Below are 16,713 nucleotides of genomic sequence, written 5' to 3' on the forward strand. Positions count from 1 at the left end.
TATTCATTTAGGCTCAGTTCTCATCAATAAAAGGTTCAAGACATCTTAATATGAAATTAAACTAATAGATCGAAACTACAAAAGCATTCTGTCTTCACTCCCTTCTTCGTAAGAGGTGATTAGGTTGTATTCCAGGATGGTACTGTGTTTGCAGATGAGAAAGCAGAAGAAGCAAGACCAAACCTGCTTGGTGCCGCACTTTAGTAAAGCTGCTTCCCTCATCACACTTCCTGTCTGTCCATGTGATTGCCAATGTATATACATTATAATAGCAAAAAAAAAAAAAACAAAAAAAAAAAACAAAAAAAAAAAAAACAAATGAACAAGTCATTATAAAATGACTTCCAAGATTCCTTCCCAAATCATGTCAGTTCATGCATGATATACTGAATTATCCCCTTGCTTCGAGTGTGGGCATGACCTACTGTCCACATGGGATAGGCATGTCCAGACACCCTAATCCCTCATGGGTATTCCCTGAACCCAGGTGAATTTAGAACTCATCAAATTGACAATTTTGATTAATAATTACATTTACCAATGTTATCCCAGGTAACTGTAGATCTTTTATCAATTGACAAGCAAGATTAAGTATCAAGTCTGCCTATCAGTAAGATGCCTCATCCAAAGCATAATGCACTGCGTTCCTATTACTATAGTTACGTTACATGAGAATCCTTAGAAACTTTGGGAGTTTCTACTGCTGGCCCTGAAGAAACACATGGTATGTGCTGTGGGGGCTTTCTGAGGAGGCCACAAAATAAAGCATTCCTAGGATGTGAGAGCAATTCCTGGTGGAGATGTGGCAAAAAGGCAGAGATCCCAGCCAGACAGCTGCAAGGAAATGGATTGTCAGTGAGCACGGATTCCTCCTTCAAGGCCTCTGGGTCAGAACAGTCTGGCTGAAATGTTGATTTCAGCCTTGTGAGAAAATTACATCTAGATGTTTGGCATACAAAACAGCTGCTATCACGAGTAGTTGTATTTAAAAAATAAAATGTTTCAATAAAATCAGAGCAGATAGTGTAATGAACATTTCACCACAGTGGGGCTGGAGAAGAAGGATGAGATGATTTGATTGTGAAAATTAGCGACAGAAAAGCTTGGGGATGGTTCAGTGGTTAAGAGCACTTGTTGTTCATGCAGGGGACCCATGTTTGACTCCCAGCACCCATTTAACGGCTCACGATCATCCATAACTCAAACCTCAGGGGATCTGATACCTTCCTCAGACCTCCAGAGGCACGAGGAATGAGTATGGTACACGTATATGCATGTGGGCCAAGCATACATACACGTAAAGTAAATAAATCTGAAAAAAATTAGTGACAGGACTGATATTAGTACCTTGGATTCTCATTTATATTCCAGTGCTTTTCATAATTCTGTAGAACACTGCAGTAATGAGTACTGTTGGTAGATTTCCCTTACCCCTGCTGTTTTAGTTACTCTTCTGTTGCTGTGATAAAACGCCCTGACCATGACAACTTTGGAAGGAATGATTTAAGTGCAGCTCGCGGTATGAGGTTATAATCCATTACTGTGCGGAAGTCACAACCGCAGGAGCTTGAGGTAGCTTGTCACATTGCATTGCACAGTCAAGAGCAGAGTTATGAGAGCAAATGTGGGCTCACGTAGTTTTCTCAGTTTTATACAGTCCAGGACCCAAGCCTGGAGAATGGGACCACCCACAGTGGACAGGTCTTCCTTAATAAATTTAAGACAATCAATCCCTCCTGGGTATTCCCTGAACCCAGGTGAATTTAGAACTCATCAAATTGACAATTTTGATTAATAATTACATTTACCAACCAATAGCATGTATGTACTTTGTGGTATTTCTTTACATCACTAAAAGCAAAACAAAACCATCATTTACATATTCTAGAGTTAGTTCAGTGGTGTTAACGAAAATGTCAATCAAAATCAAACTCAATGCTGAGTTGGCAACAATTTTACAACATTCATGACTCAAGAGCTAGTCTTCATCACTATACAAGCAGTACTCTGAGCAATCGAGATCAGGAAATCTGATAGGCAATTCCACCCACTTCTTGTACTGTTTCTTTGATGAGTTATTTTTGAAATTGACTACAAAATTCCTTATTTTAAGACAAGGCAAATCTAAACCTTTGTGCACCATCATTGTTCCCCAAGCCTAGAAAAAGAAAAAGAGAGAGAAAAGAAAAATCAACATTCAGCGGAACATTCGTTTTGGGTAAAATAAAACTGAAGCCACTGGAGTTTACTCACTTGGCCACATTTGCAGATAATCTCTCCATTTGTCTGATAATCAGCAAATTTCATTTGTAGTGCTTTGTTCTCTCTCACAATGTAGAGTCCCCTAAAATTATTATGAAAGAAGGATTGTTAGTAATATGTGACAATACGACATTATGCAGCCATGGGTTCACGTTGGACTTGATGATGACCCACATAGTTGGACTATATGACACCTTATTCTTTCTCATGTCCTGCTCCCCAGAATTTTTGTGAAAACTCAGGTGGATGTCCCCATGCTACATATGCACTTCACAAGTGTCCCACTGTCTCTGGGTCTCCTCTGAAGTCTGCTGTGGTTTTAATTATTCAGTCATTCAAAAAAAAGAACGAGAACAGATACAGACATCCACAAATTATGTACTTTCCATCGAAAATGCTTTGTATCTTACAGTTTACTCCATATCTCAAGAGAGTTAACTTTCAAAGCAGACCCAAGAAATGAGATTGCATTTGAGGGACTACAAAAGGGAAAGCTTTGATGAGGAAAAAAAAATCTGTAACACAACATGTACAAGGCCATTGTTCTCACCTCGACTAAAGGACTTTAAACAAGGACCCTGCAGCACTCACTTGAACTCTGGTGTCATGTTGACGTGATGCATCTTCTCAATTACGTGGATGTTTTCTCCTGAGCAGACCAGCGTACTACAGTTTTTGCAGAGAAGTGTTATTAACGATGGATCGCTGTTGTACTGCCTCGCAATACTTCTCTTGACTTTCATCTTCTTTTCCATGATACTTTGCACTTGTAATTCCAAAATCTGTGTGGAGGAAAGAACAGAGTATCCAACTTTCATCATAGTTTTATGGGAGTAAATGAGCTGACAATTGCACATCACAGGTGGATTGTACTCCAGAAGATGAGGAGATAATGGCACCGGATGAACTTAGTTTTCCCTCCTCTAAGGCAATCTACCTATGTCAAATCACAAAGGAATGATAGGGAGAAAGCCTCTGGGTCAGGTCGAGGGGGATGTTTGGGTACACTCTAGATGTTTGATATAATTTTACCTTTTTAGTAAAACTGATGTTTTAAGACACGCAAAACAGATTTTGCTTTTTTGCATCAACTCCCATGCTTTGTCAGTGGTTGCCTAAAATCTGTTAAAAAGACATTCCAAACCTGAGGAGTGAGCTGCTTGCTTAGTAACTGACTAGGTAGTGATGCTTTCTGGGGGGCTTTGAGCATAGCAGCTGTGGACATGGTCCACTCCCTTGTTCTTCATTCTCTTTCATCCGCCTGAGAAGTCCTGGGAGGGCAGATCTCTCATTCATGAGAAGCTGAGAAAGATGGTCCATCCTGGACCCCTAAATGGATCCTTTCTTATGATCTGAATGTGGCCTGCACCTCTGTGTTCACTCAGGAATTGAATTCACAGTCTTGTGTTAATAAGACTTCATAATTAAGAGAAATGATACTTAATGTAGCTGTGTGCTTAAAAATGGGACCCTTGAGAAGAGATTATCTTGGATTAGGATTTACGGGTTGAACCCACAGGATCGAATTATGGTGATTTTGTAAGGACAGAGAGAGCACAAAGAAGTTTAGGTCCATATGCATTCCGGCCATAATGGGATAATGGATCAGGGGGTGTGGCCTCACAGAGACTTCTGCATTGTTGTTAAATCGTATGGCTTTAACTCCAAGTCGAACTAATGAACCTCTTTACATTAATAGTCAGCCTACTTCAGGTATTTCATTAAAAGGATGGAAGACTAACTAGTACAATGTTTTAATCTACAGATGGGAAAAATTTGACCTGTAAACTATAGCTTGTCCTAGAACTGAAGTAGGCAATTTAGTAATAACACATCAACTTCTATGAGAATCTCTCTGATTTGTGAGCCTTTAGTCATACGTATGAAGGAATAAATCTATAATAGGATTATTTAGTGGAAAATGTTTGGTTTGCGTTATATTTAAGGGGGTTTAAAATATATGTTTGTATGAAAACCTGGCCAGAAAACCTTGGAGTTGGTTATATACTTTGCACAACAATTTGAAAGCATCCCTTCCCTAAAACTCTATTTAGGGTAGAGCCAATTCTAATGTTAAGAAACTAACATTCACACCCATATGCAAGGGTGTGAATTTTTCTTCTAAATGGATTGTTTGCTATTATAAGAGTTACAGTCTTTACTTCAGTGGTATGAAAGTTTCCTGAAATATTGTATAAATATATTCTTTTTTTCCCCCACTGAATTTCCTTCACCCAATTCAAATAGCTCTGTTAGAAAATCGAGAAAGGACCATATGAGATATTACATGTGTTCTAATCATTCAGAATTATCCTCAGGGTCAATCTCTAGGTGGAGCTTCTCAAAAGTGGCCGTATAGTTGTGTTTTATGTTATACTTCACTACCCTTAAGTTTTTGTTTTGTTTTGTGGGGTTTGGGAATAGGATTCGCTCCATAGCTCACTTCAGGCTGGCTTTGAACACACTATGTAGTCCAAAATAGCCTCACACTCATTGGGTTAACTTTTGCCTCAGCTCTTTGAATGCTCAGACTACGAACAATGAGCCACCAAGTCTGGCTACACACTCCTCTAATTCCATTGTGCTTCTTTCTGTGTACTTTACACAACACTGTTACATCTGAGTTAACATATGTCTCTCCCAGTCCTTAGCAAGCACACACTGGACACTGGACTTCACATAGCAAGGGTATGTTGATATGTTTCTCACTGCATTCTCTGTTTTTAAAATATCGTCTGGTAGACAATAGGTGCTTTATAAATATTTCTATAATAAAGATACTGTGCTTGTAGGCATGGGTTGGATCAAGTAGAAACTATCAGGTAGGTCTGAATGAGTGTTGCACAAGTCTTTCTGGAAAAGGGTATCTGAAATTTGTATTACCAATGTAGATGTTTGGTTTCCCTGCAATGATCAAAATTCCCTCAGCATTTCCTGCCACACATCCTCCGCCCCAGATTTTGGGGCTTTGTGTTTGAATCTGGACGAAGAACAAATCTTCCAACAGAAGCTGGTAACTCAGTGTAATTTCTGTCTGAAGAAGTAGCCACACAGACATCCATGGCAATCGAATGTAGCCATTTTCAGACAAAAACTAAACTCAGTGGTGGCCAAGAATAATACCTTATGTTCATACTCCTCTCGTCTCATATTTTGAACACGGTTAATAGCTTTATACATCATCTTCTCTCGGAAATCATTAACAATCTCCCGTTCAGTAACTCCGGAGCCACTGCTGGTAACCAGGACGTAGGTGCTCTCATCGGCTCTAGCTCGACCCCGGGCCTGAGAATGTGAACAAAGAAAGGAAGTGTTGTGTCTTCCTATGAGCTCTCCTGGTTTGACAGTCTATGTTCAGTATCCCAGCCCTTCAAATAATGATCTCTCTAATCTTGGTAAAGGTAGTTATTGCCCATGGCTTGTAGATAATTTTTTAACTTAAAAGTTCTCTCTCTCTCTCTCTCTCTCTCTCTCTCTCTCTCTCTCTCTCTCTCTCTCTGTGTGTGTGTGTGTGTGTGTGTGTGTGTGTGTGTCTGTGTGTGTGTCTGTGTCTGTCTGTCTTAAATGTTCTGTAATTCAATGTTCTAGAATGATTTTGGCAACTCTCTGAGGCCAAAATAACACACCCACCCATTTAGTCCCATTGCATCCTGAGCAACTGTCTTAAACCACAGAAACCCTGAGCCGTGGCTTGGAGGGTAAAGCCATCTATTTGGAAGGATGAATAAGGACAAGGCCCATCTCTGACCTTGGCACCAGGGATTCAGAACAGAACTGAGCAGAACAGAACTGTTCCTGGAAGCCTGCTTTGGACTTTATATTTCTCTGGGAAAATATGCACAGTAACGAGTCAAATTTCTATAGGCCTCTTAAGAGGGTGAAAGTTAGACTCATCACTCTTGTTTGTTGTTGTTCTTTAAAAAGTTCATTTGTGTAAACAACCAAGTAAGGTAATGTCCACTTCCCATCTGCTCCCAACAACTTCTCTCAGGCCTCCATACATTTACCTTCCTTTCCCTCTTCCTGATTTTTAAAGTCCATTAAGGCCATTCATTTAGTTACGTCCATTTGTGCATGCATACTGGGCCATCCAATGGAGCATGAATACTGCACTGACCAAGGGTGGGACTCACTAGCCTGGATCAATCACTGGGGTTCTACCGACAGATTTTTAATAGTATAAGCTTTGGTTACCTAGCTCACGAGCTTAACCATCAACTACAGTACTGTCCTGAAGGCCAACTATACACACACTGTAGTCCTAAGTCTCTGACTTACAGATCACTCCGTGAAATAATCTTGCTTTCTAGTAGGACGGCTGCTTAATGAAGTTCATCTTCTATAAATTGCCATTCTCCCGAGGTTGAAAACAAACAAACAAAACCTTTCACGTGTTAAGAATAATGTCATATATCTTCATAAATTTGTTAATATAGTTGAGTTAAGAGAGGTTTGAAACAGAATCTTCCTTCTTTCTTTCTTTCTTTCTTTCTTTCTTTTTTTCTTTCTTTCTTTCTTTCTTGTACTTGTAAGTGACCCCACTCCATATTTTATGAAAAATTAAAAATATAGAAAAGTTGACTGCAGGAGGAAAGCAGGACTGCAGGTCTCCCTAAGGTCTGAGTGGGATTTGTGGTCAGTGTGTTTCAGATTCCTTATCCCTCTGGGGACTCACTGACATCTTCAGACTGAGGAGGCCTCTTTTGACCCTTGTAATGGGGCCAATATCATGCATGGTCTTGGAAAATCTGGACATAAGTTTCAGACACGATCCATTCCTGAACTGGGATCCAGGAGGATGCTCACCACACCCCAGATGAGGGTGGGGGATATTCTGCTAAAGTTATACCTAGAAGGCAGTCAGGGCAGACAGCCAGGGACCAACCATTCAGAAGATGTCCAGGACACAGAAATAGCAATCAAAATAGAGTTGTTAGTTAAATTACAGGAAGTTGACAAAAGAGTCCAAGAGACAGCAGTCATATGAAAAGCAGTGTCTTGCAGTTCTTTAGCACTGGTCTCTTTTACCTGAAGCACAGCTAAAAAGGCTAGTAGCTTTAGTAAAGGAAGGAATCCACATAGAGCACAGGTGCAGAAGGAATGCCTAGGCACGAATCTGTACATGCACCTGGACCATGGCTATCTCGTTGTTGACGAGGCTATACCGGATAAAATTATATCGCATTCTTGATATCCAGGCCTTCCTCTGCCATCGTAGTAGCGATAAGCATAGATTTATTTAGTGCTGTAAATTTACTAATGACTTCTTTTGTTCAGTCTGTGGAATTTTAATAAATTAAATTTTGTGATGCTAAACACATTCAGATCTTCTAATTAGTAGAAGAAATAATAAATTGCAACTGGTCAGTGAAAATCAGAGGATTAGATCATACCCGGATTTGCTGCCATCTGTTTTTGGCAATGAACAAAGACATGATGGTGAGACAACATTTGATTTCCAATCTGGGATTACCACACAATAACAAAAATATTTCCATCCTGCAGTCTGGAGGTAGGGAGAACGCTCTTTATGCCAAGGAAATAAATTGATGGGTGATTTGAAAGGAAGAAAGGGAGAGGTGTTGCTGGCTGAGAAAAGGCTTTGGCAAGGCTAAAATAGGGTTTACCTTTTAATATACTAACGTCAGAGTGTGATATTTAGGGAATAAAACGAACTGAACATTTTCTATCACATTTGAGACACTGAAAATTCCTCATGGATACTATAGCTGGTCACCTTAACAATCACCCGGGAAAGAAACCTATGGGATATTTCAGAAAGGGCACAGGGAAAAGTCAAGACGTCCAGGAAAGGAAGCTGGAGCGGGAGAGAGCAGAGCTAGTCTTTAATTTTACTTTGAGGAAGGTTTAACTTTAACATAAGGTCTACTGGAAAGACAATATAAATTAAAAGTGGAGGAGCGCGTGACTTCAGCTTAATCACAGGGAGAATTATTAATGTCAAGTCTGAAAGTTTAATATAATTATATAGAAATATGACCCTATCTGATATGGTACTTTATTTCCACTTGAATCTCATCGAAGCTGCTAGCCTACATGTGACTCGCAGTGCACACTTTTATCCTTAGAAGTTGCGTAAAAGTCATCACCCAGAGCAAGTGTGTGTTCCCTCACGCTCTTTCCTTTCTTTTTAAAGGTAACAGGAGATTTTATTTGGCTCTCCTCTGACAGAACACCATAGCAAGACGCCTGGCAACTCTTTAGCAAACCTCTGCCCTACTCCTTCACGCGCGATGTTAAAAATGTCTTGGATTTTAACGTAGACCTGTGCCTTAATTTCAAATAGTACTTGAATACAAAATTGCAGGCTCAGTGTTTGGCCCTCCGAGCAGGTATCTGCCTAACCGCTATCAGGACAGATGAGTCTGCTATGGTTTCCGAGGTGACAGTACACTGTTGGATATTCTGGCTATCTCAAGGGAGTGTGCATAGACTGAGTGTCAGAGGGGACCATTTCAAGTTTCTTTTCCTTACACAAACACTAAATGGTTTTGGTCCATCCCCTTGTGTGAACAGTGCCACAGAACTGAAACATCCTTTCCACTAGCAAGATTCCAGAAGAACTTAGCTTCCAGGAGAAAACTGAAATACTTCTATAGTTTACAAGTTGTCTTTTTTTTTCCCCCACACTCAGAAGTGTGGTTTTTTTTAACTGTTCACACAATAAATAATTTTTAAGACTGATAAAACAGCAGAAACTATCTCAAACCTTCCTCCCTAACACTCAGGGCTTTAATTCCTCCAGATTCTTATAGACTTCAATTTACATATACTGGCTGAACAGTTTTGGTTATAATCCGCACGTGCTGAGCAGTTTTGAACTTCCGCTGGATTGTATTTTGTAAACATTTCTTTAGGATATTGTTAAGGTAAAAATTACTAATTTTTACAAGAAGTGCCAAACTTGAGAGGTCCCTGTACGCTTGCTTATAAAAGGGGGATTCCACTTTAGCTTTTTCCTTAACTCATTATGTGCCACTATCAGCCTTACGGTACCAGATACATATTGGCTACGATGTACACCAAAGCCAAGAGCCTCTGTTAAGTGTCTGTGAGATGGTAAAAGAGCTGAGAGCCATTACAAGCAATGAGAGAAGACTGGTTGAAGTTTAAGCAATGGATTACAAACGGAGGCTGCACCTGAGTCATGGGCTTGACCTCGCTGCTGTGTCCCGCGCCAATCAGGTGATGCGCTTTGACTCCAACTTCCGCAAACTTTTCATTCTCCATAATCCACTGGGAAAGCGCATAGGTGCTCTGCCGCGTTTTTGTGAAAATAATTCCTCGGGAGGACTCCTCAGACCTTGTGAACTGTTCCAGGATCGTGTTTCTTAATTTAATGAGTTTTTCGTTCTCGTACTTTGGGTTTTCAGCTAGTTTTTTCAACATTTTCTTGTTATCTTTAAAAAATAATTATTCATGTTGTTAGCTTGGTTTAGCTACCCTGCTAAACACACTCACACACCCTGCCGTGTGCTGCACACAGATCCAGTTTCTGTCGATTTATGACAGAAAAACATAGCTTAAAAACTATTAAAAATAAAATTAGTTGGCGTCAGCAAATTAAAAAAAATTACACTGGCAAATTTTACATGATACACTAGGACATGACTCAGGTAATCTTGTGATATATTTATTGCTCAGACTATTTATTTAATTAATTGCAATAGTCTTGGCAGTAAAACTGGATGATCAAATAATTAATTACAGTCACACAACTAAAAGTTAACCTGTCATATCAAATTATAAACCACAGTCTTCATGGGATTTTTCTTTCAAGATGAATTTTGAGAGCCTTCTGGAAAACTTAAAGAAAGCCGTGAGTTCCTGTCTGAGAGGACGGTGCAGGAACACATGGTTTGTGCTATATTGAATCTTACCGAAGAACAAATTCATGAGAAATTCATCCGTTTCGTCCAGTTTCAAAGATTTCTTTACATTGCCCTTAAGTTGGTCATGGCAACTGCTGGCCTCGTCGTCGTCACTCTCATCGCTGTCATTGAGGGCTGCAAACTTCTTTTCTTTCTCATCGGTGTAGAACGTTTCCAGGTGGCTGTACGCGTCAATCATTCGGATCGTGTCATTGATTTGTAGGGCTTCGTTGTACTTCCTCAAATGTTCTGCACAGACACGATCTCTGCGATTTCCGTCTTTAGCAGCTTTGGAAGAATAAACTCCGTGAGCGAGGCAAAGGGCAGAAAACTATCCTACAACTGTGTTGTGAGCTTAAACAGTCAGAACTGACTTCACTGCGGCGCTGGCACAGAGCGAGGCTCCGTATGTGCCATGAGTTCTAAGGAGGGTGGCTTCCAACTCAATCGCTTGCTGCCTGAGCTCAATGAGAGCCGGAATGTGGACCTGAACCTTAGAGGAAAAGCCTGGGAAACACCTCAGTAAAATTGCCTGTGGAGACAGCGCTGTGGATAGCTGCCTTAATACTTTATATATAATAAACGGACGTGAAAACTATGAATTGACACCTCTTTCTTTAGATGAGGGGTTAGAACATGTGTGGGCTTGCCCTACACCCAAAACAGAAATTCTGTTTCACGTTCCATTTGCTCTCAGGTTTGCTTCTGAGAGGACTGTCTAAAATCTTAATGTAAACAAGGGAAAAGCAGTTAGGTCAAAACCCAAATTACCTTTTTTTTCCATTTGAATGGCCCACTGCTCATAATGTTGGGTTCCAAAATCTGACAATGGACTCTTTTGGCAGTAAGTTTGAATGCTTGCCATAATTTCTAGAAGTTTCTCTTTAAATGGATTCTAAAAACAATGACATAAACATTATTAATGTTGTTTAAACTGGCATTCACTAGCTTTGTTAAAACGATTTGCATATTATAATGTGATTGGTTCAGAATCAATACCTAGACAATGAAACATTAATCTCTGATCACTTCGTGGCTCACTACATTTGGTTTTTACAGTTTTATCTTTACTTCAGGAGTCACTTGACTCGAAACCACTACCATAACTTTTTAGAAAGTAAAATCAGTGAATGTTACAAAGCTTGAAAGTTAAAGGCAATTAAAAATATTCGTTGAGTTAATGTCACAATTATTTAGAAAGTCTTTAATTTCACTTAGGTAGCATTCCTATGTAAATGAGTTGTTATGGTGCTTTGATTTAATTGGGAATCTGTGTTTACTGACACAGAAGGTCCTTGCTCCAATTGGTTTTGGATCCATCAATAAAGATGCCAGCGGCCAATGGCTGTGTGAAAAGAAAGAGGCGGGACTACCAGGTTCCCGCAGTCTAGCAGAGAGCAGAGGGCAAGACGAGGAGACTTTGGGTAAAGAGACAGAACAGACTGAGAGCTGCAGGGGAGATCTAAAATGTAGGTGGAAAAGGAGAGTGGCCCACGGAAGGGCGGCCCAAAAGTGCCTTGGGCAACAAGACCAATGGGCTTCACATTAGGTAACCAGGTAACTAAGTTGAGGGCAGATTTAGAGATGTTTTGGTAGGAGTAATGGTAAGGGTACGCTAGCCACGGAAGGTTTAGAAGAGCCTAGCCACACAACCAATAAAGCAGTTTTAAAATGAGCTAATGTGTGTGTCTTTCATCTGCAGATTCTAGATAGCTCCTGGGCAGGTTCATACCTGCAGACAGCCGGGAGCACGAAGCAGTGTAGCCAAAACTACTCGAAACAGGCTTCTGTAATTACTTCCAAAATTAAAAAGCAATTGGCATACTTTGGAAAAATCCAGATATGAAAGAATGTATGCTATGTGATTGAACTTGGACAAAGTTCAAAATGTAAACAAAACCAAGTTTCCTTTGGCATGGGGACTGGTAGAAGGGGTTCTGAGGTCATTGCAATGAGCTGACTCTTTATCTAATTTTTCTTTGCATAACAAATTCGGTCAGCTTATGAAAATCCACAAGTACATCTTGTGCTTTTCCCATGCATCATACTTTAATGAAGAGTAATTGTAAAAGTTAAGACAAAAAAAATGGCAAATGGGGGGAATATATATATATATATGGATAATCAAGAAGAGAAGCATGAATTTGAACTCCTCAGGTAAATCCAAGTGAGAAAAATGTAAAAGTGGGTCGAATATAATCGACACTCCGGCCGCTTCAGTTTCAGAATGAAAATGGGTGCATCGTGGAGGTTTCCACTGGCACTGCTATGGTGCTCACAGCATTCTGAGTATTACCTATTACACTCATATCTCAACATTAAATCCTAGTAGCCCTATGAGGCAGATGGCAGATTTTCAGTGGAATTACACTTCTTTTACATTTCTAAAAAACCTATTAAGTTTTCAATTCTACAAAAGATAGGAATATTCTACTAAACAAAACATCCAAACAGAATATAAGTTGATTCTTATTAAATCAGTGAAAGTATTTACCAGAAAGGTACTAGTATGTTTAATTTTTCATTTTTTATAGTCGGTTTTCAAAAAGAAAAGATTGCAAATGAGGATTTTTCTATTGTCATTGCCAACACAATCGTTCCCTGGATTGGTAAGAAGCTAATCCTGAAAACGCCAAGACCAAACGCCGAGACTCTATGAGGGTACCAACTCCCATAATCCCTCTAGTTCACTGTCCAATGCTCTGGCCCAATACAACCACTCCTCCAAGACTCAGAAGTAGCCATGCACTGAGCTATATCTCATAAGCCAGAAGGAGGAGGATGGTGCTGGCAATTATTAGCAGTCTTTGCTGCCTCCTGTCAACTTTTAAAGGTACAAAATCATGGCTCGTTTGATGTTTAATGAGAATATTCAGATGGCGAAATATAAAATACTCCATTGGATATGATGTTGTCAGACAAGTGTATATAAAATGCTTTTCATACCTCTCTGGTGTCATCAGCAATCACAAACTTCTTGCATGGTTCCTTTATTTGGTGTTTGAGTTGACTAAGATTCTCTTTCACTGTTTTAATGGTAAAAGCATCAAGATTGGCACATATCTGGAAAAGAGACACTTTGTAAGTATTCCTTTCTTACAACCCAATGCAAGGAAATTTTTCATGTAAGAAAATTATAATATGCATTTTAGCATCGATGATATGTAGCATAATATTTCATTCAGGAAATGTACAGTATTATTTACTGAATGCAGTATTTTAGCATTGATTACTATGGATTTAATTAACCAATGATAATCCATAATATTTGTTCTGATGTTTTCAAAAGTATATTGGAAGTCCAATTTTAGAAAAAAGATGTCCTTTGATTTTCACTTTGTAGCTGTAATATGGGACTTAGAAAACTAGAAAAATTGTGCAAATTGACAGGAGTTAATTATGGAGTAACTATCATCTGATTATATCAGGCAGCCATCTTCACAATCATGTTGATGTTCATGGACCATAATCTTATTATTGTCTATGTACAAGAAGACAGCACAAAGGGAGGAGCTGCCTTAGTCTTTGTGCCTAGATCATAGGTAGAAGTTAGGCCTTTATCCCAGTCATGAGTTGAATTTTGGAGAAAATCCTTTTCTGCCTCTTGTTTACTTTAGTAATTTCTATTGAATTCAACCTACAGTGAGGCTTTAGTACTCTGACCCACTTACTACCTGATATCAACAGCACTACTTTAGATGGCACCCATCTGGGGACAGCAGCACTTTAGACGGCACCCATCTGGGGAAGCTGGTGAGTGTATATTTAATAAAAAGGTCCTCACATTTCTATTTCCCACTACCCCAACCCCTTATGTTGAGATGGTCTCCCTCTGAGGCACTGGTTGGTCTGGAACTCACTATGTAAACTCATAAACTCACAGCAGTCTGATTGGGCTCTGCCTCCTTGGTGCCAGGATTAAAGGTGGGAACCACACAGCATTTGCCTCTTTTCTGTTTTAACTTGAATAACGCATGTTCTAGGCTGACACATAAGGCAAGGAGGCACGGAAAGCATGCCACTTTGAAAGTCATGGAGTAAGACATCATCGGGAATGAAAACTACCATCCTTTGCTCGCATCCCAGGTATTTATCAAGAATATCACCTTGGTGTACAAGACTGAGGTTATTTTCTAGAGGCAAAGCAAATAGCTTTTGGCACTTGAATTCTCAACACTACTTAAAAATCCTAAGAACCATAGGCATTTGTCATTTGACATAGCATTATTTTTGGTTATACACAAAATCAGCAACTTACATTTAATATATGTTTGTCAGCCTCAGATTGCCTTTTGGCTGCTCCAACACCCGGTGAAGCTGTCAGTCCTAGTATCTGAGGCAGGTGAATTGTTGGTTTGTTTTGTTCCTTGAGTTTATGGTTTTTCAACTTCTGCTTCAAATACCGTCTCATGATGTTGTTATAGACTGCCTCCTTGTTGGTATGATGACACTCATCAATGATAATAAGGGAAAAGTCTTAACAGAAAGATAGAAGGTCTGTTTACCCAAACTGGCTTCTTACAGCAACACAAGAACTTTGAAGCTAAAGGAATGAACTCCCATTGAATCGCTTTCCTTTGGGCATAGCATTGGCACATCCCTATGTCAATCTGCTGGTGTAATTTTAACAGTGGCCAGTAGTAAAATGTATGACTACAAAGTTCGTGTGTTCACTACAGCACTATTCCTGCCAGCTGTCATCCCTGTCTCAAGATGGGATGCAGAAAGTGTTAGTGAAAGTCACACCTTTCGTCCACACAAACAACCACCCCCACAAAATCTTCCCAGAGTCCCACTTGGTTTTAGAATAAACTTTTAACTTTAGGCTGATAAAGTCCTTTTTTTGTAACACCAAGTGAAAAGAATATTATCCAGAGAGCCGATGGCTTTGCGCTTTGTAAACTCTGTGCTTAATTCTTGTGATTACTTTTACTTTTCTCTGTTTTGATCCCAACTATTTAATCATTCCAAAAACGTAGGCAGGACTGTAGTTTTATTCTATAGTGAAGAAGGTAATTCTAACCGACTCTGTCAACCATTTGTGTGTGTGTGTGTGTGTGTGTGTGTGTGTGTGTGTGAGTGTACACATATACTACACAATGTAATTGTTCTCCCAGAGAGAGACACAGGCAGAGTAACTGCAGGATGGAAGAAAAATTAGTCTCTCAAAGGAAGGGCTTAGCGGGACTCTGATAAGGTATCGGCCAATCAAGAGATGGTTGAAAGTGTGTGTGTGTGTGTGTGTGTGTGTGTGTGTGTGTGTGTGTGTCAGAAGTAATGGAAGAACACAGTACTTGATTTAGTAATGATGTACGTATGCAAAAGCAAGCCATTAAGTTAACCATTTCCCTGGTTTTGGTCCTTTTCTTGCAGGGAAGTAGAGCACTTCAATGAAGCCTTGTGAAATAAAATGTAACTTAAATAGACTGAGGTTACTTCTCATCATAAAAAATGATTTAACAAGCATTCCCTGTTACTATCTTTAATATTTCTCTCAGCCTTTTTTATTCTAAAAATAATCACTCCAACCAACCTGACAGCTGCACACCGTCATCTTCCCCACTCTCCAGATTTAAGAGGGAGTTTTCAAGGATTTGAGCTGTGCTGATAATAACATCGTAAGATTTGACAACTTCTGGAAAAGATATTTTCAGCTGGGTATCTCCGCTTAATCCAATAATGCGATACCATTTCTTCAAGAACGGGTTGAACTCTTTGCGGAAAAGTTGTTCTGCTAACATTACCTTAAAAATGAGAACATACAGAATTTTTAAAACTTCATAAAAATAGAGAGGAAGGAGAAAGGCACCGAGGAATACCAGTCAAAGGATTACATGTGCACTAAGAGAAATGTTTACGTTCAGTCGCTTAATTTGATATCGCCATCTATACGCCATCATTCCTTCTACCCATCTGACATTAAATATCCATTGTGTTTGTATTAGATGTAGACAATATATCTATAACATAAAGGAATTTAAGATAAGGCTGCTGACTCGGAGTAACTCGGTGTCACCGAGTACATATTCCAGGACTAAGAAAACAACCATCACACACAATGTAACTATTCTCTCAGAGACACAGCAGCCTGACACCTCAGAGGAAGAACAACCGACCTCCCAAAGGAAGCCTTGGAGGGGCTCTGGTAAGCTGTGGTTCAGTCAAGAGTTAAATTGAAAGTGTGACTGGTACTAAATTGATTCTTAAGTTGCGGAGTCAGCTGTGAACACTAAGTGCAATATTAAATTCTATATCACAGTTCTCAGGAGACTCCTGAGTTGTATTTTAAAAATCCTTTACTCTTAGTGCCTGAGATCCTGCTATCTGACTACGAAATTGGAAAGATTGGGGAACGTGGACAGTAGCATCAACATACTTTCTAGGAGAATGTATGAGGTAGGAGAAAATGAACTACCACAATGGCTTTGGTGTTTGAATCAAAACAAAGTGGCAAGCAAGGGTAGGAAAGGTAGAAATTCACTTCCTTTCTAACCAACTCTGTATGTGCCACACTATCTGTTGAAAGTTGCTGCTGACACCTTGGTGACACCTCTCATTG

At 39.6% G+C, this 16,713-nt stretch overlaps 1 protein-coding gene across 1 annotated transcript in view; it reads right to left on the reverse strand.

Annotated features, from left to right (window-relative positions):
- Positions 1-946: 946 nt before the first annotated feature.
- The window catches only part of Ifih1 (interferon induced with helicase C domain 1), a 46,813-nt gene continuing 31,046 nt past the window's right edge, over positions 947-16,713 (reverse strand). The window contains 13 exon segments of the mRNA XM_032903387.1: positions 947-2,158; positions 2,254-2,344; positions 2,854-3,044; positions 5,386-5,547; positions 7,391-7,441; positions 7,443-7,540; position 8,481; positions 9,424-9,683; positions 10,164-10,442; positions 10,926-11,049; positions 13,101-13,217; positions 14,413-14,630; positions 15,688-15,898. Coding sequence (XP_032759278.1) covers positions 1,979-2,158; positions 2,254-2,344; positions 2,854-3,044; positions 5,386-5,547; positions 7,391-7,441; positions 7,443-7,540; position 8,481; positions 9,424-9,683; positions 10,164-10,442; positions 10,926-11,049; positions 13,101-13,217; positions 14,413-14,630; positions 15,688-15,898 — 1,983 coding nt within the window. The 3' untranslated portion in view covers positions 947-1,978.

This window comes from Rattus rattus, chromosome 5 (assembly GCF_011064425.1).
Source record: "Rattus rattus isolate New Zealand chromosome 5, Rrattus_CSIRO_v1, whole genome shotgun sequence".
Classification (NCBI taxonomy): domain Eukaryota; kingdom Metazoa; phylum Chordata; class Mammalia; order Rodentia; family Muridae; genus Rattus; species Rattus rattus.